The sequence below is a fragment of the Parasteatoda tepidariorum genome, chromosome X2, assembly GCF_043381705.1.
Source record: "Parasteatoda tepidariorum isolate YZ-2023 chromosome X2, CAS_Ptep_4.0, whole genome shotgun sequence".
NCBI classification, from domain to species: Eukaryota; Metazoa; Arthropoda; class Arachnida; order Araneae; family Theridiidae; genus Parasteatoda; species Parasteatoda tepidariorum.
The window spans coordinates 14,336,495-14,361,274 of NC_092215.1; the positions used below are offsets into that span (position 1 = coordinate 14,336,495).

The following is a 24,780-nucleotide window of genomic DNA, read 5'->3' on the forward strand; positions in this document are numbered from 1 at the left end:
ATCCATTTTAAACAGAGCGGTTGATCCCTTCGTTCGAAAAACAATAACAATAATAATAAAACTCAACAGTTTAGGTTACAGCTATTCGGTTCGGTTACAGAGTTTTGGTTTTTGTCCGCCAGATGGAGGTAGCAGATTCGCAACACAGCAAGAACGTTGAACATGGAATCTAACCAAATAGTAGATATAATCCTTCAGCAGATGCAAACTTTATGTGTGAACTAAAACAGCGGTTCTTTACCTATGGGTCGCGACCCAAAATTGGGTCGCGAAGCATATTTCTTGGGTCGCGCTGAGTGGAACCAAAAAAGTTAGTAATACACCAAATAATAAGTAATACCAACACTTCCTAGAAGAAGTCATTGTGGCTTACTCAGCCTAGGCTTAATGAAGTACCTGGGTAACTCTATACCCTTAATCCTCGTTCATAACAATTAAAAAAGACACATGACTCAAAATTAGTTTAGCATATCAAAGTGCAAAATTAATATAAGAATAAAAGATGCTTAGTAGTTAATGTTTAAAAGAAAAAAGAAAAGAAAAAAGTAAAAAAGAATTAACATAAGGGCCCTCTCTAAGAGGTAGAAAAATAGTTCCACAGAAGTGGCGCTGTTTAAGTCAAGGAATAAGTTAAAATGTCAATTATTTTCAAAAAGTTATAAATATATTTTAATTTGGTCAATAAAAATTATTAAAAACACTTGATTATTAATTAAATTTTCCTTGGATCGAAAAGTACTTTTGTTTATCTTTATTATTAAAAAAATAAATAAAAAATTTGTAAGTTAAAAAAAATCATCATCGTAGGATTGAAGATTTTTTAAAAATACGATCTAAAATAAAGCAATGAAAAAATTTTGACTTTTTTTGGGGTCGCGACATGAATATATTTCTCAAATTTGGGTCGCGGCTTACAAAGGTTAAGGACCACAGAACTAAAAGACCCTCAGAAATTATTTGCCGTTAAAACTGATTTTATAGGTAAGTAATTATAAAAAAAAATTTAACCTTAAAATATAGTTTATAGGAAACTATAAAAAACAAAAGAAATCAGGTGAATTGAATATCAGTGAGTTAAATTTAATTTCCTTAATTCGAAAGGAAAGTTGGGTTCGGTGAGATTTTTGCTCTCTCATGTGCAACTCTGCTGCATTTTGCAAGATATTCTCCATTTCAGGCTTCATTTTCCACCCTCTGAAATTGAACAGAAAAATCTTATCTTTTTATGGTGGCTAATATAATTAAGAAAATAATTTTTTTTATTATGATCGTGAAAAGTCTTTAAAAATTATTTTGCTTTTTGCTAATGTATATAGAATATTTTTAATGCTTAAAACGTACTTAAAAGGTGCTTATATTTTGTTTAAAGATTTGGCTACGCACCCTGTCAATTTTTTTAACAAAATTTTTTTTCTCAATCCAATTTACTTTAGTTTTTTTATGTCTCTTGATCCTTTGTACCATACTAAAACTCACTTATTTGTCTAAATCTCATTGTCGCTGTATAAGATGGTTCTCTTATTTTTTATTCTTTTTTTTCCTATATATTAATTTTTTGATTTTCGGATAATTTATTTAAATCCCTTTTTTTATATTATTATATTCCTTAGCTTTTATTTGTAATTAAATCTCGTTCTTAATAGTAGAAAAATTAATATATAAATAGAGTTAGAAATTTGTGATACTAAATTTTATATGAATTGTTTATATTTTCTATATTAAATTTTCTACTAAAACCCTCTTTATTGTCTGCATTTTTTTCCACCTCATCTCTTAAGGTAGAGGCTAGGGAAAACTTGTAGGGTGGTGTAAGATAGTGTCCCATCTCCTTTTTTTAAGGAGATATTGAAGCCCTATGTGGAGCAGGTATGAAAGAATTTTCTTTTTTATCCTTTTTTTTCCTATTTTGTTTATATTTCCTATATTAAATTTTCTACTTAAGCCTTCTTTGTTGTTTGCATTTTCCCCACCTCATCTCTTACGGCAGAGGCTAGGGAAAACTCACAGGGTGGTGTAAGATGAAGCTGCAGGCATCCTAACAATTATACTCTCTATCATGGCGCGTAGTGTTTTAAAAATTGCTTAATGGTGCTTTTTTTTCGTTTTTTAAAAAGCCCTTAAATTAGCTTTATTTACTGGGTGTTTTTAAAAAGTGCTTAATTTTCCTTTTCGAAAATGAGATTATTTTTTCTTAGGCTATTTTCGTCACGTATTATGCAACAGCGTAGTTGTCATATTGTTGTATTCATTGTTTTATTGCTCATTCAAACACAATGCATTTCGGCTTGCCGTCGGTCCATAGCATATGAAAGGGCAAATCATTTTATATGGGGATTTATGACTTCTATGTTCAACTCCGTTCGCTTGTAATTTCGAATAGATCAAGCATTAGGAGAAATTAGGCCGTAGTAGAGGGCTTTTTGACGGAATTAACACGCATTTGCGTTTAATTCAGAGGAAAATCACGAAAGCCTATCACAGTTATTCTGTTGGAAGGGGAACCTAACCCATGGTTCGTCTGAAACTGAGGATATTTTAGGTCAGAACTGGTGGGTGCAAGTCGGATGCGGAATTTGCATCGAACAGCCATAGCTGGGATTCCAACCCGGTTTACCTCTACAGAAGGCGAATGCTCTCTTCCTTGAACCATCACGGCTCTTAATAAACCAATTAAAGAACTCATTTTTAATTTGCTTGCGTCGGTGGCTGCACAAATACTTCAGAATGTATGGCGTGAATTGCACTATCGCCTAGGTCAGTGATTCTCAACCTTTTTTTTTGTGTGCCGGCACACTTTTAACGATTTCGAAATTTGACGGCACACAATGAAAAAAACTAGTTTAAAAGTTGTTTATTTACCTATAATACACTGTGTTAAATAGTTTGTGATAATAATTTTTAATGTGAAATAAAATAATATGTACTACAAAAGCACGTTTATTAAGGGATTAATTATTTCTTTCGACTAATTTTTTATTAGTTAGTAACAGTTATTTACTTTTTTTGCTAGTTATTAATTGTTAGCTTGTTTTCTATGGTTATTAACTGTTAGTTTTTTTGCATTAATTAGTTTTTGTGATTTCTTGTTAATTAGTTTTTTTGCTGATTATTAATTGTTGGCTTGTTTTTTTTTGTTAGTTATCCTTTGTTAATTTGTTTTTATAACTATTAATTGCATAGCTTACTTTAATGGTTAGCTTTTATTTCCGTTTGAAAGTTAGTATTTAGCCCTTGTTAATTAATAATTTTAATAGTCATTAAAGTTCCTACTTATTTCAAAATATTTTAAAATTGTGTGTCAAGGAAAATTTAAACATTTCCTTCGTATTTTAACTTATTTTAAGATTGTCAGAGACAGGACAATCGGCCACAAAGATATTCATGCTGTTAAAGCGTGGAAAAATTATAAAAAGTATATATATAATGCATTAAGTACAAAATTTTAAGTTCCTTCTACATTCTATCTAAATTTTATCAATAAATTCTTTTTCATTAAATAGTTATAGCTTTTTGCAATCGCTGTATTCATTTTGAATTGCCCAGTACAACTATCCGAAAAATATGTAAGTTACTTTGATAACTTTGAACTAATTGAATGAAATATCAGCTAAGAATGAATTATAAAGTAACTTCTTTAAAAAAAAGAACATGTAGGTAGAAAAGTTTTAACTTCCATTGCAGATAACGTAAAGCAGGGGTCTGTTTGGAAGAAATTTGGGTCCGTTAACCCTTTAACGGGCCGTTTATTTCTAGTAAAAGTAAATTAAAGTATTTTTGGAATTGAAATTGTTTTAAGAACAGTAATTGATATATTAAAAAGAACTCATTTAGTTTATAAAAATGCCATTTTTTTTGGTGGTAAATATATTTAACATGACCTATTAGGAACTTACTGACTTTTATTTTTCTTTATTTATAAAATAAATTCCTTAAATGCTACAAACTTCAGTCGGAATTATGTATTTTATAAATTTTATACGTTTTTTAAAAGTGACAAATGGTTACCAATTTTATTCAAACTCACTTCAAGAAAGCTGAAGTTATTGAAAAATGGAAACCTAAATTAAAAGTGNCAGGGGTCTGTTTAGAAGAAATTTGGGTCCGTTAACGGACCCTTCACAAAATATCTTTTCATAAAAACGGACCCTTCACAAATTATTTTAACTTAAAAACGGACCCTTCACAAAATAATTTATCTTTTAATCGGAACTTTCATAAATTTGTTTATCTTCATTTTTGTTAATCGAGTAAACCCTTCCCAGGAAGGGGGAGAAAGTCAAATGTAAACGAACTAAGTTTTGTCTTCGGCAGACGCTTCTTCCTTCATTCGTCCGAAATGAATATTCTGCTTTCAGCAGTATAGGTTAAATACCAAATATTTGTATGCTGCAACTCTAATTTAATAGCAGTAATTGCTGTTTATTTTTTAAGATAAATTTTTTTAAAATTATAATTTTACAGTGTTGAGCATAATCCTGTATCTCTTTACAATTTAAAAACTCCTTGAAAAAGTTTTTTGCAATAACAGGGTCCTATTTGCACAAATTCACAAAAGCTGGACCCTGGTTGAAAGAATTTGACTTAATGTTTATTTTATATTCCCAAATTACGAGTAATTTTTTCACAATTTTACAAACACGGACCTTTCGCAAAATGTCTAGACAGATCCCTGTATAGGCAAATCGCGAAAACTGAACTATTTCGAAGAATAAACATGCAAAATCACTGAATTGATATCAAAGCAAAACTGAAAAAAAAAAAAGTATTTTCTTTAAGAAACATAGTGGATTTATTCCCGCATTCAAGAAACGAACCTTTGTGGCATTGAAATAAAACTTAATTAGGTTATGCAATATTAAACATTGAATAAAATCCATCAAAATGAATAAAAGAAAGTTTTATACATCAGCTTTTCGTTTCGATCAAGCTATTTTTAACTTAAAGGGCTTAAAACAGGAAAAATCACAGTTGCTTCAGTGAGAGCATTTATTTCTATATGATAGATTACTACACAGAATGCATTGCATGGAAAACTTATTTCTGATTGGTTCAAAATACATGTCACTGATATTCTTTTCTGGATTGATGTTTGATGATGATGATCATAGCGCCTCTACCGGTATACTCGGAAAATGGAATGTAGAGCTCCTCCAGAGTGGAAAAAGCAAATCAACGTGATGCAGGATAGATCTTGTTTATCTTGTTAATCATGATGAATCACTAAGAAAAGTTTGTGGATAACGAGAAATATCATGCTTTACCTTGCATAACTGAGGTCAATGACCTCTGCATAGGTAATTTGTTGAAAAGAATTACATTTCTAATTTAAAAATAACTTAATGTCTAAAATGAATGATCTAATATAAATAATTAAAAAAAAAACAACTAAAGTGCATACAAAGAATCGAAATGGAAAAAAAAAAAAAAATTCTAAGCCCCCTAAAGCAGAAAAATAAACTTTTTTTTTTCAAAATAGATAAAATTTCAAAATCTGATAACACCTGCTCTTATAGTTGATAAATTCTGAGTAGTTCTGACAAGGCGTGGGGCAGAAGCCACCTTGGTGTCTGCTACCCTTATTTGGGTGTCTCAGGCGTTAATTTTTGAGGGTGACAAAATATAAGCTAAATTATACTATAGCTTTCAAAAATTTTCGTATGGAAAAAAAATCGTTCTTTAATGTTTGCAAAATAATATTTTTAATTTCCAAGCTTTTTTTCAACATAGTAATTTTAAACCGAGGATCACTATTTTTTTACTTAATTTTAAACCAATGATTCATTATTTTTTTTACTTAATTTTAAATTAATGATTTATGATTTTTTTTAAAGTTAATATTAAACATTGATTTGATGATTCATTAATTTCTTCTAAAATATCAGAGAGGATTTAAAATTTAAAATTATTGAGGAGAAAATATCTTTACAACAACGATTCCATTATTTGACCACCAGACACAGGAAAGTACTGATTATTCGGATTCGGATGGTCCAGTTACCAAAAAATTCGGTTTATTGGACATTTTTGAAAAACGAATGTAATTATCTATTTTTTTTTCTTTTGTTACCTTTTATACTTTTTTTCAGGTTTAAACCTGGTAATTGTAGTACTTAATTGTTGTAGCAAATTATTTATGTATTGTAGTATAGGAAATGTGTATAATTTATGTATATAGCTAATGTATATAGTAGTACGAAATGGTTATTGAGTATGTGATTTGTTAATTTTTTTTATTACATATTAATAAAATATTTTAATAGATTTTTATGACCACCAGAGTTTATGAATAGGTTTGATCACCTGATACAGAAAAGTACCGATTATTCGGATTACTAGTGACGATCCAGTTACCAAATAATTTGGTTCATTGAACATTTTCAAAAAAAACGAAAAAAAAACGAATGTAATTATCTTTTCTTTTTCTTTTGTTCCCTTTTACAATTTTTTCTAGTTAGAACCTGGTAGTTGTAGTAATTCATTGTCGTATCAAATTATTTATGTCTTGTAGTTATAATAGTAGTATAAGTAATGTATATAATTAATGTACATAGCTAATGCATATAATACGAAATGGTTATTGTAGTAGTGTATAGTTTGTGATCTGTTAGTTTTTTTAATTACGTATAAATTAAATTTTATTTGAATATTTTAATAGGTTTTTATGACCACCAGGTTTTATGAATAGGTTTGATCACCTGATACAAAAAAGTACCGATTATTCGGATTACTAGTGACGGTCCAGTTACAAAGAAATTTGGTTTATTGGGCATTTTTAAAAAACTAATGTATATTTTTTTTCTTCTTTTTGTCCCCATTTGCATTTTTTTCTGGTTGGAGCCTTGTAGTACTTAATATTGTCGTATCAAATGATTTATGTATTGTAGTATCCTGTATTTTTGACATCGAATTTCTCCCGCATACAGTTGTGATACCAATGCCATGTTTCAGTTCTGTGATATTTGAAATTTCGCATTTTTTTTAAACTTTTTAATAATTTCAATTTTTTGATGTAACAATAATAGAACACTTGAAATCTTTCCAACTACGTTTCAAAACATTTCCTATTATTACAAAACTTGTTAGCTGGATTTTCATTTTGTCTGAAAAAAAATCTATTACTTTCAGGACACTGGAAAAAAAAATGAAATAACTCGATGAAAGGGAAGAAACTCAAGATGAGTTAACAACAATTTTGAAGAATAGTTTTTTAAACAAATTAAATTCAAATATAGTACCCAAAATGTTACTACTGTAAAAAAAAATTATTTTCCTTGTTTTAAAGTTTTATGCAGAAGTTAAAATCTGTGGGAATCTTTAGTGGATATGCAATTTTGTGCTTTTTTTATATATTGTGATGATTAGTACTCGATGTATATAACTGTATATAGTAGTCTTATGTATAGTAGTATTATTAATGTATATAGTAGTATCATGTACGAAATGGTTATTCTTTATGTTGTATGTGATTTGCAGAATGATGTATATGTTTATGCAGAAGTTTAAATCTAGTGGAAATCTTTAGCGGATATGCAATTTTCTGCTTTCTTATATTTTGTGATGATTAGTACTCGATGTATATAACTGTATATAGTAGTCTTATGTATAGTAGTAGTATTAATGTATATAGTAGTATCATGTACGAAATGGTTATTCTTTATGTTGTATGTGATATGCAGAATGATGTATGTGTTTATGCAGAAGTTTAAATCTAGTGGAAATCTTTAGCGGATATGCAATTTTCTGCTTTCTTATATTTTGTGATGATTAGTGCTTGATGTATATAACTGTATATAGTAGTCTTATGTATAGTAGTCTTATGTATTGTAGTATTATTAATGTATATAGTAGTATCATGTACGAAATGGTTATTCTTTATGTTGTATGTAATTTTCAGAATGATGTATGTGTTTATGCGGAAGTTTAAATCTAGTGGAAATCTTTAGCGGATATGCAATTTTCTGCTTTCTTATATTTTGTGATGATTAGTGCTTGATGTATATAACTGTATTTAGTAGTCTTATGTATAGTAGTATTATTAATGTATATAGTAGTATCATGTATATAGTACGAAATGGTCTTGAGTGTGTGATTTGTTGGTTGCTTTATTACAAGTTATTGCTTGTTATAGTTTATTATTTGTTTTCTATTTTCCTTATATTAATAAAATTTTATTAGAATATTGTAATAGGTTTTTATGCTCTTTTAAATTAAGTTTGCTATATCTACACCTCAAATATGCTAATTTGTGCTGCCGATATTTTTAGTATGCGAAATTAGCCACAAAACGTAATTTCTCCTTTTATGGTCTTGATAGTGCGGTCAAGAGAGCGGTCCAAAGTCTGGACCCCCTAATTTTAATTTCTACGTATTTCGCCCCATCTCGTGAACTTTTCAAGCGAATTGAAAAAAATTTTGCATTAAGTTCAGAAATTCATTTATCTGAAGATAGTTTCATGTAAAAATTAACTTATAGCAAATATTTATTTTAATTAATAATATTCGAAAGAATTTTCAATTTTAAGGCTATAATTTTTACATCATTTTTAAGAATGTATGTTTTAACATATGTTGTGCCTAGAGAAGTTTTATTATTGTGTTTAAATTTTCACATTACTTTATACCATTCATAAATGTTCTGTTAAATATACATTATTACAGCCTAAAACATTTAAGAAAGGTACCGCAAAATGATTTTGAAAAATAATTCATATTTAATTCAATACATTTTATTAGCTTTCATATGGGATGAAGGTTTAACTAAACTATGCAATTTGAATAAAAAATGCATCTAGGGAATTCCTCAAAGATAGATTTGAAGAAAACGGGCCTAAGAAAGCAAGCTGAGGCGTTTAAATTTTTTTTAATTAAGATGAAGATTTTATGAAAATTACCGCAAAAGTTTGCAATTTCAGATGTAAAGAATAAAAGCATTTTTATTGCAATACATTTCAAAAATTGCTTTTATCGTTAAATATAAGAATTTCTGATGCGTAATTATGAAAAATATATTTATTTTTGGATTCGAACTACATATAGGAAATTCTCCACAAAGAAATCCATATTGTTACTTTTATAATGAACTGAAATAGATTCGAGGAAATGGTTCTAAGTACGCACTTGTTCATTTTTAATAAGGTTTAAAATGTTAAGAAAAATGACACTTGTTTTCCCTTTTAGATGTAAGAAATTTTATTAAATCTTCTTTTTTTGCTAAGTTAAACATTTTATACATTTAATCAGAAAAAAGTGATGATTTAGAATTTGAAATACATATACAAAATTATTCACAAAGGAATCTATACGCAAATAATTAATTAAAATCTGAAAAAAATAGACCTGAGAAAGCAATTAATACATTTTAAGTGCTTTACTTAAACCTTATTATTTTATTCATTTTCAATTAAAATGTAAATTTTAATGAAACTATTCCAATAGTTAGCAGTTTCAAAAAATAATAAAAATTAAAAGAAAAGTTTTATTTCATTATCATACGAGGCAATTTACTTAAACCTCATTATTATCCTATCCAATTTATTCATTTTCATTAAAAATTAAGATTTTAATTAATCCGATCCAATTTATTTTAGCGTTATTATTTTATTCATTTTTTATTAGAGTGAAGATTTTATTGTAACTACTTTAATAGTTTGCAATTTCAAATATGATAAGTACAAGAAACTTATTTTATAATTATACTACTTATTTTACTATATTATTTATACTATATATATTATTTATACTATTTATTTTATAATTATACAAACTCAAAACGAGAGTGCAATTTTTTTATAGCTTTACTATATTAGATATTATATAGAAGTAAAAGAAAATAATAATAGGATTCAAAATAAATAATTAGTAATTCTTCAGAAAATTCGACATTTTTTCACAAATAATAATTAATTTGGGAATATCTTAGGAAATGGGTCTAACAAAACAAAAAGTTTAAAATAATTTATCCTTGAAAGACAACAGAGAACTAATTCGTTAAAACGAAATATATTTTTAGATGTTTTTGTAGGTAGTTTTAAACATTTATATAAACATCAGTTATAAAATTAGTTACGGTGCCTTTACATAAGTAACTTAAAAACTATTGTTTTTTTTACATAAATACCAAAAATCATTACTATCTCTGATACAATTTTTTCTTTTTTTCTGAAACGCTATTATGGGTATCCTCCTCGCATATTTGTAATAAGATCATGTGTGAAAGGCAACGAGTGTTATACGTTACACCACGTCTGATAAAAACAAATGAACTTTTTTTCATTAATATAAAAAGTCATTTTTGAAGCATCTTGTTTCATTAAAAATATTTTAACAAAATAAATTAGTCTCTCACTTTTGTTCGACATATTTCAGTGATCAAAAACTTCAAAGAATAACATTTAAAAGAAATTCTAACCTTTTCTTAGAGAGACTGGTTTCTAAAACATTTCATTCACTTTTCTTACTTTTTAAAACTCTTTCTGACATAAAATTTTTTTAAAGAAAATGTTGAGATTTTTTTTTCTTTAAATAAAACATCTTTATGATCAGTTGCTATTGCATAATATGGAGGAGGAGCATTTTTCTCATTATTAAACAATGATATGGGGGAGAGAAGAAGGTAAGTTTATTTATTTTTAGAGAAATTTGTTTATTATGATTGGAGTTTACGGCGACCCATATTCAGGACCGTAGCCTTGTAATTTTTAACCCAATTCCGAAGACAAGAAAACTTCAGGATTTAGTATGGGGAGAAATTTTGCCTTCGTGGACGACTCTTAACGGAACTAACCCGCGTTTGCGTTACACGGAGAGGTAAACCTCCCACGATTAGCCTGACTGCAAGGGGACTCTAACCCATGATGTGGTGGACTGCTCGTTAAGACACAGTTCCCTGCAGATCACCGAAGGCAAGCATCACTGGCTGCGGTCAGTGTGAGGGTGGGTGACCACTCGGATCAGTCTGCGTAGGGACCGAGGGTGTGCGTTATTGGTCCTCGTTAAACTGTTCTACCGTAAAGTGCTCGACTTCGCGTGCTGGTCGTCGGGTATCCGAAGCGGGGGTGCCATCCCCTCTGCAGAGGATCAAAATTGTGATGGCATGTCTTCCGATCATCCTCAGGGATGTTTCCCAGACCGTTGCCAATAGCCCATTGTGCAGCTCTACTGTGACGTAAATGAACTACTACTACTACCGTCTACCCCAGTAGATATTTTACCCCAGCAGTGTGGTCGGTGCGAGCCGGGTGCGGAATTAGCATCAACCAGCCTTAGCATGGATTTGAACCCGGTTCACCTGAGCGATCCCCTGAGCGACAACGGCTCGATAATTGATATTAATAATTTTTATGCTCAATGTGTTTATTCTCTCAGCATGCTCTCCAGCGAATGATATATGCATCAAGTGCTGCTGCTAAAAATAAAAATTATTAATAATTTAATTCTCGACAATGTAGTGAATGACGTTTTCGATATCCTTTTATTGTACTTTTTTTAATCTGCTTTTTCACATTTTTCGAAAAAATAAACTTTAACTAGACGGTTCTAAACGTAAGCTTATAAAAATTCATAATTAATAACACCCTAACTTGTAGATATTTTGATTATTTATACTATCGTAGAGGAAAAATGGAAATTGGTTGAATAGTTTCTGATATATCGAAGGATCGAGGATATATAAAAATATTTTTTCCCGGCACACGCAAATTAAGTCTGACATTTCGTATCCGTAACGTGTTATATAACTCCATAACTAAGCATTATTCACTGTAGCGTGTAATTTAAAAACATCCAATGTCAAAAATCAATATAATTCATTACTTTACGCATAAGCTTTCCAAATAAAGGGGATAAAAAATCTGAGAAAACTGTGTTGTACTTTCCTAAAAATCAGACAAATTTTAATTCACAAAGAGACGTCCGATTATATTCGTAAACCAAGAAATTCATACAAGAATGAGTCTTTTTAATATTTATGGCTTAATAACTTCAATAACACTGCTAGCGTTAAATGTTTTGTAATTCGTCTCAAACCAGTAAGTCAAAAATCTGAAGGAATGTTTATTAAGAAAAAGAGAATGTTTTTGCGTTTGAAATCGTGTATTAAATTATGATTTGCACCTGCACGAATTAAATTTAATATCTTAACTGTGCCCCTCAAATCTGGACATTATGGTATCAATGTCAGTGATTTTAGATTCTTAGGAACACACTTGAAAAAAATGATGTGAGAAAAAAATTTAAAGTATAAAATTCGTTTTAATTTAAATATTTTGAATTAATTTATTTGAGCCCCCTGTCGGGGGAGACTTGACCCTTTGTCGGGCAAAATCTGGCGCCATCCTTGCCTCCTAAATAAATTTACAATATTTCAATTATAAAATATTTATATCTTCTTATAAGCAGAAATGTCAAGAAGATTTTCAACTTTAATGGAACATTCACGGAAAGTTTTTTTTTTCGTTTTCCTTTTCTCTCCTTTATTTTTATCCCGTTTCACTAGATCGAACTCTAGAATTCCCTAACTGGATATACATCACAGACACTTTTGTTGAAATTAAACAATTGTTCACTAAATCAAAACACCAAACAACAAATCTCCAGACAACTTTAAAATCCACCACTAGAGGACAGCACGACTCAGCTCACTTTTTCTAACAAAAGAATACTTTTGATGATTTATAAAACTTTTTTTGAGCTCTCTAGAGAGAAATATTTATTAATGTTTAATAATATTTATAAATCTATCTCTTTTAACAAGATGATATAAAGTTTAATTGTCTAATCGCAAAGTTTTTTATCATGTAAATAATCCCCTGTAAAAAATGACCCTCATTTATATCATCATGTAAATATGCGCAATTCATCTGTTTCTGTTATCATTTCATGTAAATACCTATATCATCCCTGTATATATTTTCCTTCAATTGTAAATAAACTTGTGCGTAAGTCAGGAACTGACCTCCAAAGCCATGAAACAAATTTTATCGACAACTTTATGACTTAACGAAAGTCAGACATCGCAACTAGGATCTTGGATCTCACCCCCCTTTTTTTTTCTCTTCTTCTTCTTTTTAATTTTTTTTTTCTTTCCTTTTTTTCTCCTTTTTTTATCGTATACTTAAGAGAATATATTTAACTTATTAACTAGTGGAAATCTTCAGCANTTATTAAAATATAAGTAATATTATATTTTCTATTAGTTATTTAGTTTAACAAAGGTGTATAACGCTAACTGACTTCTCAAAACTGTAAAACTTCATCAACACAATACATACCAATGTTAAGCGTACACAAGCACGTTAGTATACGAAACTACTGTTTGTAGTTATTTGTGTTTCAAATGGTCAGTAGCTATGCCAGCGCCATCAGTACAGTTTCTCGTGGCAAAATTTGCAAGTACAAGAAATTCGTACTTCTTTCTAATTATCTTGTTAACAATGAAGAAATGTATCTTGAAAAAATTAACAGATGAAAGTATATGTAATAGCTAAACAAAATGAAATAACAGAATATTTTTTTGTGTGTGTGTGGGGGGGGGTAGTTTGTTAGAGGGTTGCACCCCCTTTTATATTATTCTGCCGGCGCCCTTGGTATCATCCCTGTATATATTTTCCTTCAATTGTAAATAAACTTGTGGGTAAGTCAGGAACTGACCTCCAAAGCCATGAAACAAATTTTATCGACAACTTTAAGACTTAACGAAAGTCAGACATCGCAACTAGGATCTTGGATCTCACCCCCCTTTTTTTTTCTCTTCTTCTTTTAAATTTTTTTTCTTTCCTTTTTTTCTCCTTTTTTTTATCGTATACTTAAGAGAATATATTTAACTTATTAAAAATTTATTTTTCGCCAAAATAATGTAAATAGATTATTTTAAGAAATTTATCCCTTTGTCAATAACAACTTTCATACAAGGGATAAACACTTCGGTGTATAGGTTTCCTGCTAAATTATTGTAGTTCCAGTTCCAGATTTGAAATCAGCGACACGCAAATATCTCAGCTCGATTAAAAAATAAATTATGAAACAGAAAAAAGGAATGAATTGTTCCCCAGTGAAATTAATTGATAAGTTTTTATATTTTCCTTTCATTTAATGATCAGCATTTTTTTTTCTTTTTTTTTTACTCCGGAACAAAATTATCTATTTTACCCGTTTAACTATTTGCAGGATGTATTTCCGTTGAAAAGGTACATCCTGAGTCAAAATTTCGTGAAACGCAGAAGGTGAAAAGCTACAAGAAGATATGTGTTTAAAGCAAATAATATGCTTATGGAATTATGAAAATACATTATTTATTTATGTTCAAATTCAAAGATTAATTCTTTGTTAAAAAAAACTTCGAAATTACTAAAACAATATGACATTATGATATCTTTATCCATAAAAAAAGCTGGAGTGAAGTTATTTTTATTCATTTGCATAAGCAACGTGAATGAAATTGTAATTTCATCAGGTAAGTTTTTATAGCTTATGCTTTGTAATTTGTCACAGAGAACAACTATGTTAAAAAATTACTAATTTTATTTATTTTTCTGAATTACTTAACATAGCCATTATCAAATTTTGATAAACAAAGAAAACGTCTACTAGCTATATGTAGAAAGTGAATAATAATAAAGCAAATTCTATGCAAACTATTTAGAAACGGCAAGCAAATTTAATGCAAACTATATGCAAACTGCAAGCAAATTTAATGCAAACTATATGCAGACTGCAAGAAAACTTAATAATACAAACTATTTTTAAATTTAATAATGCAAACTATATAAAACTATAATTAAAAATAATGCAAACAATTAGATTTACTTTTTAGTTTTTTAAATAACATAAAATGGCCATTATGCATAAAGTTTTGATAATAAAAAAAATCGTCTTGATACATTTCGAAAGATAAAAGTTCAAACTTAAAATTTTTCAAACAAAATGTAAACTTAATGCAAAGTATGTGCTAAATGAATATAGCAAACTATTTGAAAGCTTAATAATGCGAATAATAATTAAAATAACACAAACAATATGATTTAGTTTTTTAAATTACTATAAATGGTTATTGCTAAGTTTTGATGAACAAAAAAATAAATAAATAAAAACGTCTTGCTACATTCCGAAAATTAATAACTCATCCTAATAATTCAAACTTAATAATGCAAACATATTTTAAACTTAATGCAAACCATGTGTAAACTTATTAATGCCAACTGTAAGCAAATTGAACATTAACTATTTTCAAACTTAATAATGCAAACTATAATGAAAAATTACGTAGAAAATCAGATTTATTTTTTAAATTGTTAAAATGATCATTACGAAGTTTTGATGAATAAAGACTGTCTTGCTACATTTCGAAAGTTAATAATACAAATTTAATAATGTAAACTGTAAGCAAACTTGATATTATGAACTATTTGTAAACTTAATAATGCAAACTGTAATTAAAAGTAATACAAACAATGAGATTTTAGAAAGCATTTGTTATCGCAGGGACAGTTAATTTTAATGTGCACATCATACTTCGCCATTTATTAATTTTAATGCACTTTTTAATTCAATATTCAATACAATATTCATGCAGCTGCCGCTTTCAAAATTGCTTCTATTTATTCGGTTAACAGTTGGGGTCAATGTTTCGAATAAAGGCCTTCTTCCATAGTGATTCCTCCGAATTCGGTGGCGTTTTTAGTTTTGTCCTAGCTTAAACATTATATTGCAATCCAGATTAGAACTCCTTTGGTTCCATTTTTGATAAAGATTTTAAAATATATAGATTAAAGATGGTCACAAAATACCCTCTATAATCCTTCACTCATATTGTTTAATTTCTCATTTTTACATTAAAAACTGCACATTTTAAAATGCTCGGAGAGAAAATTTTATTACTTTTAGAGTAACCACTTTTCCTCTGTGAATTTGAATTTTTTTCTATTAAAAAACCAAATAAATTTTGAATTTCCAACTGATTTCTAATCTGGAAAAATCTATGATTAATTCCAATTTTTTTAAATTTCAGCTGATCCGAAAATGGAAATTAAACTTAATGTTACAGAGCCTTTTATTGACATTAAAGTAAACTCAACGATCGTTATAAAGTGTGAAGGACCGCAATATCTGTCATGGGGTTATATTGATCCAATGGTGAGTTATGTTCCATAAAAAGAAGCAAAGTTATGTTATTTGCCTGCTTCTGATATGCATGTTTTTAATCTTTATTAGTTCTGATATTTTTGCGTATTATTCTTGCCTAAAATATCAAACGAATAGTATTTTTATTAAAAAATATACACCGAAGAGCCATTACATTATGACCACCCTCCATCTATAACAATGGACTCGTCCAGGTTTTCATGGTTTCTCGCCCAGGAACAATGTTTTCATGGGGCACATTAGGACCCATAATCCTCATAGAACAATCCCTGACGTCTGTAAGCTACTTGAACATAGTTGCAGACCAGGTTCACCCATTCATGGCAACAGTTTTTCCTGCGGGGGATGGTGTTTACCAACAGGATAATGCACCATGTCATAAGGGTCGAATCGTCATGGATTGGTTCGAGGAACATTCCAGTGACTTTCAAGTCATGTCTTGGCCCCCAAATTCACCTGACCTTAATCCAATAGAGCATTTGTGGTCCTACTTGGAAAACCAAATTCGCGCTGCCACGCTACCCCCTCGCAATGTGAGGGAATTGCAGGACCAGTTGGTGAGAGCTTGGTACCAGATACCTCAGAATATCTATCAGCACCTTGTGGAGTCAATGCCATGGCGGGTGCTAGCAGTTTTGAGGACTAAAGGTGGTTCTACATGTTATTAGCAGTGTGGTCATAATGTAATGGCTCTTCGGTGTATGTATCGTAAATTACGCTAAGGAAAAAAAAAACATGATCTGCATGCGTTTCGATCTAATATAGTAAAATACAAATCTTAATCTTGAAATGGGTTGACCTTGAATTTTATAATTAATTGACCCACTTTCGGCCAAAGATGCGTAAACGAATCATTTCTATTAATATTTTATGATATTCTGATCATAATAGATTTGTAATGCGTTTTTGGAGTCTGATTTTAATAACGCAGGATATCTGTAATCAAAGTTGTTCAAATAATGCTAATTTCGCTTGTTGTATTTCGAGTTACATCTAAAATTATTTAGTTAAAAAAAAAAGGGAGGGGATTTTTTATATTTTTTTATTTGCGAATAATTATAAAACTATCTCCCAAAGATATGACTATGAAAATTAATATCTTATAATTATTTATTATTTGATTGAAAAAAATTGTAAGAGCTGTAGAGTTTTACTCCCTTTTAAGTATATAAGTAAAAAACAAATGGTATTTTTAAATTTCCGTTTCCCCAAAATCAATTTTAGAGAGATGGCGAAATAATACGCGAAATTAATAATTAAAATTAGCTTTTGATTGCTACATTAGTAGTCATAAACCTTAAAAATCCGGTCAGCTGTTCAATGATGGTAATAAAACCATAAAATAATATCCCATACATTGTGCCGTGGTGGCTTAGGGGATAGAGCGTTCGTCTTCCAATGATTCAAACCGGGTTTGAATCCCAGCTATGACTCATCGATACGAATTCCGCACCCGGCTCGTACCGACCGTAGTGTTGACATAAAATATCCACAGTGGTAGAAGGATCATGGGTTATACTCCGCTTTTCATCAGGCTAACCATAGGAGATTTTTGTGGTTTTCCTCTCCATGTAATATGTCTCCATGTTCCTTCAAAAAGTCCTCCACGAAGACAAATTTCTCCCAATACTTGATCCAGAAGTTCCCTTGTTTTCTGGATTGGGTTCAAAATTACAAGGCTACGGAGCTGAATATTAGTAGTCGTAAACTCAAAATTATGTCGGCTGTTCAACAACTGTTATAAAATATGAAATACCATATATTGATTGTAAGAAATTCAAAATCAGTGAAAAGGTACGCATATTTAGAAAAAATGAGTTGTCTGATTTAGATGCTCAAAATATCGTTTTCATTAAGTACACGTGTGTTGTTGAATTTATACAAATACTTAATCTTGTTTAATTTTCGGGTGTAAGGATTTCAAATCTGAAATTAATTTTGTTCCTAAATCTGCAGATTTTTTTTTTCAACAAAAGAAATTTTTTATCTATATTTTGTCGAATTGTACAAGTTTAAAACATTATACATAGCAGAGGGCTGAGTAAATATTGCGAAAAACTTCTAGGAGAGTAAAGTTACATAATCAGGATTAAAATTGTAAAGGAACCCATGCCCAGAAATGCCATCCTACGCGGCTAAAGGTTATTTCCTATTAAGAACTGTTCAGAAGCATGCGAAGAAAAAGTTCATTATAGGAAAGCGCTCCTAGCGGCGTACGATGACATTTCAGGGCATGAGTTCCAATCCAGTTTTAATTCTAATGATAAGTCCTAGGTCCTCTAGAAGTTTGTCGCAATATTTATACGGCCTCCTGTTGTTTATAACGTTTTTAAACTTGCACATTTCGACACAAAATAGACAAAAAATGTCATTTAGAAAGAAATTGCAACTTGCAAAGAGAAACTGATGGCAGATTTGAAATCTGCCATTCGAAGCTTTCTAAAACCTATTAAAAATCTATTGCAATAGAAAAGAAAATCCTCAGTTTAATTTAACATATTCAAGGTTTATTATTGGATCCATAGCTTTTCCTCCTTACTTACTTATCCTCTTTGTGCCGAACTGACACATAAGGCCTCGAGTCTTTTTCTCCACGCACTCCTGTCTTTGGCCAAGCAACGCTCTTCTTCCATCCAAATAATCCAGCTCTACTAAGATCTCCCTCAATGCATCATTGCCACATTAGTCTCGGTCTCCCTCTTTTTCTCTTTCCGTCAAGTGCCCATGAGCTTGCAACATTTACAGGATTGTTTCGATCTGTTCTTTGTATATGACCTAGCCATCTTCGTTTTAAAATTTTTTCATTAGCAGATGGGATTTTGTTAAAAGTTCTTCTACTTTGAAAGATCGATTTTGAAAAGTGTCAAGTTTTTCTTTTTCGGAATTCCGGGGACTCCAGCATCCGGCACCATACAGAAGAATGGAACGCACGATTGCCTTGTAGGCATTTATTTTTGTTTTTAATTTTATATTTGAGGCTCTCCAAAAATTGTACAGAACTCTAAAACCAGATCAAGCTTTTCTGAGGATGATTCCAGAGGTTGATTTTCTTCTTACAAAGTGAAAATTTAGACTTGAATTCAAAAGCAAATCAGATTGTTAATTCTTTTCCCTTTTTCTGTACACTATGCAATAATTTTTATAATCTATATAGTAATTTTTTTATTGTATGCATATTGTACGAAATACGATCAACAATCCACAAGAAAAGGATTTATATATTTTTTTCGTATTCTTGTTTTAATAAATGTTTATAGCATTTTCCTATTAGTTCAGGGGGAAACTCAAGGGCAATTTCATGACGCACATGAGGAAATCTGATACTATAATTTTTTTATACAGTTGAAATGATGAAAAAAGAATCGAAATATAAATAAATCATTTTTATGCATTAACTTTTTTTCTTAGATATTTCAGACAAAGATAGACGTTTCGACAAAAAGTAATAATCTTCAAGAATCTCGTGCGTGACTGTTAGGAATGACTTGACTTAGGAATGACTAAATGATAAAAATTCAGCTTAACGGATGTTACAAACTTAATCAACGATTTAAAATTTATTTGAAGAAAAACGAAAGGCGATGTAAATAGGTCACCTGCATTCTGTTTTGGAAACCAGAGATCTCCCCCCCCCCGGTTTTCAAAGTTAATCAAAGTTAATTTCAAAGTTGTTATCATAAGTATTTTTCTTTTCATAATGTAGAATTAAACAATGCAAGGATAATAAAAAGAGTTGGGCAATTACAAAAAAAGACTTAAATCCACTTGATGTGCGATTTAATTATCAAGATAATTAAACCACTGTAAGAAATAAAATTAAATTACATTACGCAGCAAAATTAATTAAAATCGCATAAAAACGTTTCACAAACTTCCGATAGCAATGTATTGAAATTAACACTTTATAATTAGAGTAGAAATTGGCCAAAGTGACGTTATTGACGTCAATTGGTCATTTAATAACTAATTTTTGTGATAGTTTTTTCTCTCCATAATTTCAAAGTATGATTTTCAATCTTTTTTATTAGTCTGATGATAAAGAGTATGAAAATATTAGTGCTCCAGCCACATGGAACAGCAATGCAGTTGAAGATGGCTACGAGAGCATTATTAGTTTACATTTTACTTCTTTTTATGATACTGGGAGATATGTATGTTACCATGAAAATGACAGAGCTTCCATTTACATTTTTGTTGATGGTAAGTAAATATTTAGTAAAACTATGACTTAAGGACAAACTGCGGACGACACAATCTCAACGCACAGAGTAGCAAATAAGATAAAACCGCATATGCCGAAATTATGTTACGCTTTGCTGTTAGATTGTGAATAATGACGGATTATTGTAATAAACTCTCGCAAATTTAACTGACTTTTTCGGTTCGCAGGGTTTTGACGATAATAATCAAATTACTACACTGTTAATGTTCTTTTGAGAAAGTTCTACATCCCGTGCTTAGGCATCGAAATTCTTAAAAACAAATCAATATAGGGAACACTTATTAATGCCCCTAAAAAGCATATTAATAAGAATAATATAGGACAATTGGCTAACAACTGAATCTGCATTCATTGTGATCAATCGGTTACTAATGTCATGGGTACACAGGGATCTGGATAAAATTTCTTTGTCCTTCTTATCTATGTCTAAAATGAAGAAGTAATCTCATGAATGAGTGGTGCTGCCATCTATTCGTGAGGTTCTGAATTAAGATGGATTTTCACCTTGCAGCTCTTGCAAACGAAAGGCGCATATTAGTGACGGCCAGTATCTGACGTGCTTGACTAGTCCAAGTGTTATAAAAAAGAACAATGATTTTAATGATTTTGTTTCATGATTATTAATACATATTCAATTGAAAATGTTGACCTATATGAAATAATTGCGTGATTTATGTTAAACGAGATTCATATTTTTAGGATTTTTATAACAATTATTGTAAATTCAATAAAATGATTATTAAGTAAGTGATAGTAGGCTATAATGAATTAAAAAGCTTATTGGAAAAACATGAGGAGTGGTATTTTGAAAACATTCAAATTTGAGGCTTTAGTAAACTTTAAATATGCAATATTAATGTATTTTTCAAGTCCAAGTATTTACGCGTATTAGCCTATAAAATAATTTCGTGATTTATTTATAACCAGACTCATATATTTAGGAATTTTACTGCAATTTCAGTAAATTCAATAAAATGAATGGATAGTATTATAAAATCTATAATAAACTGAAAGAACGTGCTAGAAAAATGTGTTGAGTGACGTAAAATTTCGATGCACAAATATGATTCCCATAGCAATTTCTTGATATTACAATAAATTTGAAATGATTTTTCGAACATTTAAAACTGCCACCTAATATTTCTTCTATTCCTACCTAATATTTAATGAGCTTTTCAATGCAAAATATTAAATTTTGAATAGGAATTTGTTTATTATCTTTTAAATTCAAACGCACACTTTCTTGGTTTTTATATGCCTTGAAATATGGACTTAACAGTAAAAAACAATCAAATTCTATAGCTGTTTTATGTTGATAAACTAATCTTATGTTTTTTCTTTTATTTTTGAATCTTATTTAAATGTGTGAATTTTCAAAGCACACATATGTTTTGCAAATAAAATTCTTGATATTTTAACACGATTTAAATAATTTTCTAAAATTTAAAGTTACCACCTAATATTTCCTTTGACTGCCAAATTGTGAATGGGAATTAATTTAATTTAATTTGTTTTCTAGCTTTGAAACTTAGATTATTTATTAATTTTTATGGGCATTGAAATATGGTTTTAACAGTAAAAATTAATTTACTTCCAGTAATTTAATCATATTTCCCATCGAAAAACATTTTTTCAAAGTTTAGAGTGAGCTGCAAAAAAAAAAAAAAAAAAAAAAAAAAATAAAATTAATTTTTTAATAAATAAATAAATAAAAATAAATAAATTTGCTGAAAATTGAATTTAAATTGCTAAAATTTATAAATATCGATGGAAGATTGTTGTTTTCAAATACTTTTTTCAGTATTTATCAGTAGTATTTAAACTATTCATAAATTTCGCATCAAGTCTCTTTTGAAATTGTATTTTCTAATTAAAAAAATGTTGTTTATAATAAAATGTGATTTTTGTAGATAATTCTCATCTTTTGATACCACTGTATGAGGAATATTTTCACATTATGACACTTCATCAAGGTGTATCAGCGACAATACCATGTCTTCCCACAGTTTCAAACACCAAAGTCAGTCTTTGGAAGCTAAAAGATCTTGTTCCAACCAATAAAAATTTAAAGTACGATCCGACGGTCGGATTTGTTTTAAAGAATCCTAGCAACTATTTCCAAGGAAGTTTTCATTGCAGTGCAGAATATGAAGACCGTTCTGCTATGTTTAGCTTAGAAATAGATATATTGCGTAAGTTGAATTTTGATATAATTCAATTTTTGTTTAAAATACATATATAGATGCATTTTCTTAAAAAAGAACAGCCTTACTTTTGCGAAAGAGCTCATATATAATTATAATATTCTTCAATTAAAATAATAAATTGAGCTTATAGAGCTGTAGCATTGAAATATTTTTAAAGTAAGAAACTTTCTTATGATTTTTTAATTATTAAAAATTTATAATAGATAATAGTATTTTTGTGTCCAAGTCTACTTACGTTTGAGACTTGCATCGAAATAAGTTGGGATGACAAATGATGTTTTTAATAAACGCCTTTCAACTTTTTTTCTATTTTTATTACGAAATTAAATAGCTTTCAATGTTTTAAAGACTGCCTCATTTGTGATTGGACAGATTTTGAGAGCGTTTTTGTTTTTTCGCTTAATGTGTGTACTTTTCTGTCTGTATTTTTTACGAGGATTCCAAAAACATTTATCAAGGATAATGATTACAAAACATCCTGCATTACAAACATAGACAAGTAAATAAAAGAAGGATACAAGTAGAATTTACTAGAAGTTTAATATTATTTAAGTATTCATATATGTCTGTTAATTTTGTGAACATATTTGGAAACAACCTAGACTAAAATTTGTTTTTACTAACTCTGTGAACAAATATGTTAACATAAAAGATCAGGTTAAACTTTAAATCAGAGAAAAGCTGAAGAAAATATACCAATTGATGTGAGGACATCAATTGGTAATAGATTGATAATTTCATATGCTAAGTGGCGCGAAAGCCCATAGAGGGCCAAGGCCTACTGTATCCATCTCAGTTTTCTTGACCTTGGGCTGGAGCAGGAGCAGATGTTCCGGTCAGGTGGTCAGCCGAACGCGAAACTCCCAGTGTTTAGTTCCCAAGCATGCTTGGTACTCATTTATCGACCCAGTTAAGGGATGAAAGGCTGAGTCAACCTTGCTCGACCCGAGGATCGAACTCAGGACCTGTGGCACGGGAACGCGAAGAGCTACCACTCAGCCAACTTCATAATCATTTATTTGAAATCTAATTTTAAATCTATGATCGTTTCCTCATTTTGTAAAGAATTTTGTAACTTCTTTTAAAACTTTGTAACTTTTGCAAAAGAGAAAGAAAAACTATTTTTTTTTCCAACTATTTCCAACTTTTTGACGTGGAATTTTTATTAAAAATATTTTTCAAACTTTTTTCATAATTTAGGCTAAAATAAGTGAAAAATATTATATATTAGGTATTTTAATAATTTACGGTGATGAAATGCAGCTTGAAACACCGGTGTCTTTTGCTGCGTTATTGGTAAAGTCTTCCAAACTCGGCTCACTGCTGTGCAATAACTTTTCATATTGGCACTTAATTGTAGTTATTTATGTAAGTTATTATTATGAAGTTATTATTATGAAGTTATTATGAATGTAGTTATTATGAATTGTAGTTATTTATGTAGTTATTAATGAAAAAGAATCAGACAACTTTTTAGGATTTTATATTTTAGTAGGGGAGAGTGGGGTCAATTGTAACATTTTTTACTTAACTATATTTAACTAACAAAAAATCCAATATATTATTAGTATTAATTGACAGACGAGTAAAGCAGACTATCCTCTACTAGAAAAAATAAATAAATACCTTATTTTAAATGTTATTATATTAGTTATTAACAATTTTTGACAGTCGTGCACTTGTTACAATTGTCCCCACTTACGGGGTCAATTGTAACAGTTCATAAATTCAACTAAAACATAGTTAATTATACATATTATCATAGTTGTGATATATTTTTTTATTGATCAAAATAGTAGTGATATTTTAGGAGTAAAAATAANGGGGGAGTACTGTAGCGTATCTACCACTACAAAATTACAACTACAATTCACTAGTATATAAGACATGTTAACGCGACTCTATGTCGGGGTACCTTTTCATAGATGACGGTTGACATGGTCGATTACTCCTCTCCCCACATATATTATAATAATTCGAATAAATTATTAGACGCACTGTACTTTTTGAATAATTGCATGTTTTGCACGAGCTTATATGCAATAGTTTTATACTTAAACATACATGTAATTGGTTTTTATTCAGGAGATTTTTTATATACTTTCTATTTGTATTATTTTTAATGTATTGCATTACAATGTCAACCAATTATTACACGAACGTAAGCAAGTGCAAACCGGTTTTAGTCATGTAGAAACAATAAAGCTATATAGT

The 24,780-nt window shown here is 29.5% G+C and overlaps 1 protein-coding gene across 2 annotated transcripts in view; it reads left to right on the top strand.

The window, feature by feature from the left end:
• Positions 1–14,214: 14,214 nt before the first annotated feature.
• Positions 14,215–24,780, top strand: part of LOC107436259 (vascular endothelial growth factor receptor 1) — a 41,925-nt gene continuing 31,359 nt past the window's right edge. For both annotated transcript variants that reach the window (XR_006226014.2, XM_043049795.2), the window contains exons 1-4: positions 14,215–14,449; positions 16,004–16,128; positions 20,166–20,337; positions 22,270–22,551. Coding sequence is in view for 1 of the 2 variants with exons in the window: in XM_043049795.2 (XP_042905729.1) it covers positions 14,362–14,449; positions 16,004–16,128; positions 20,166–20,337; positions 22,270–22,551 (667 nt within the window). In the remaining variant the exon portion in view is untranslated. The remainder of the gene's footprint in view (positions 14,450–16,003; positions 16,129–20,165; positions 20,338–22,269; positions 22,552–24,780) is intronic.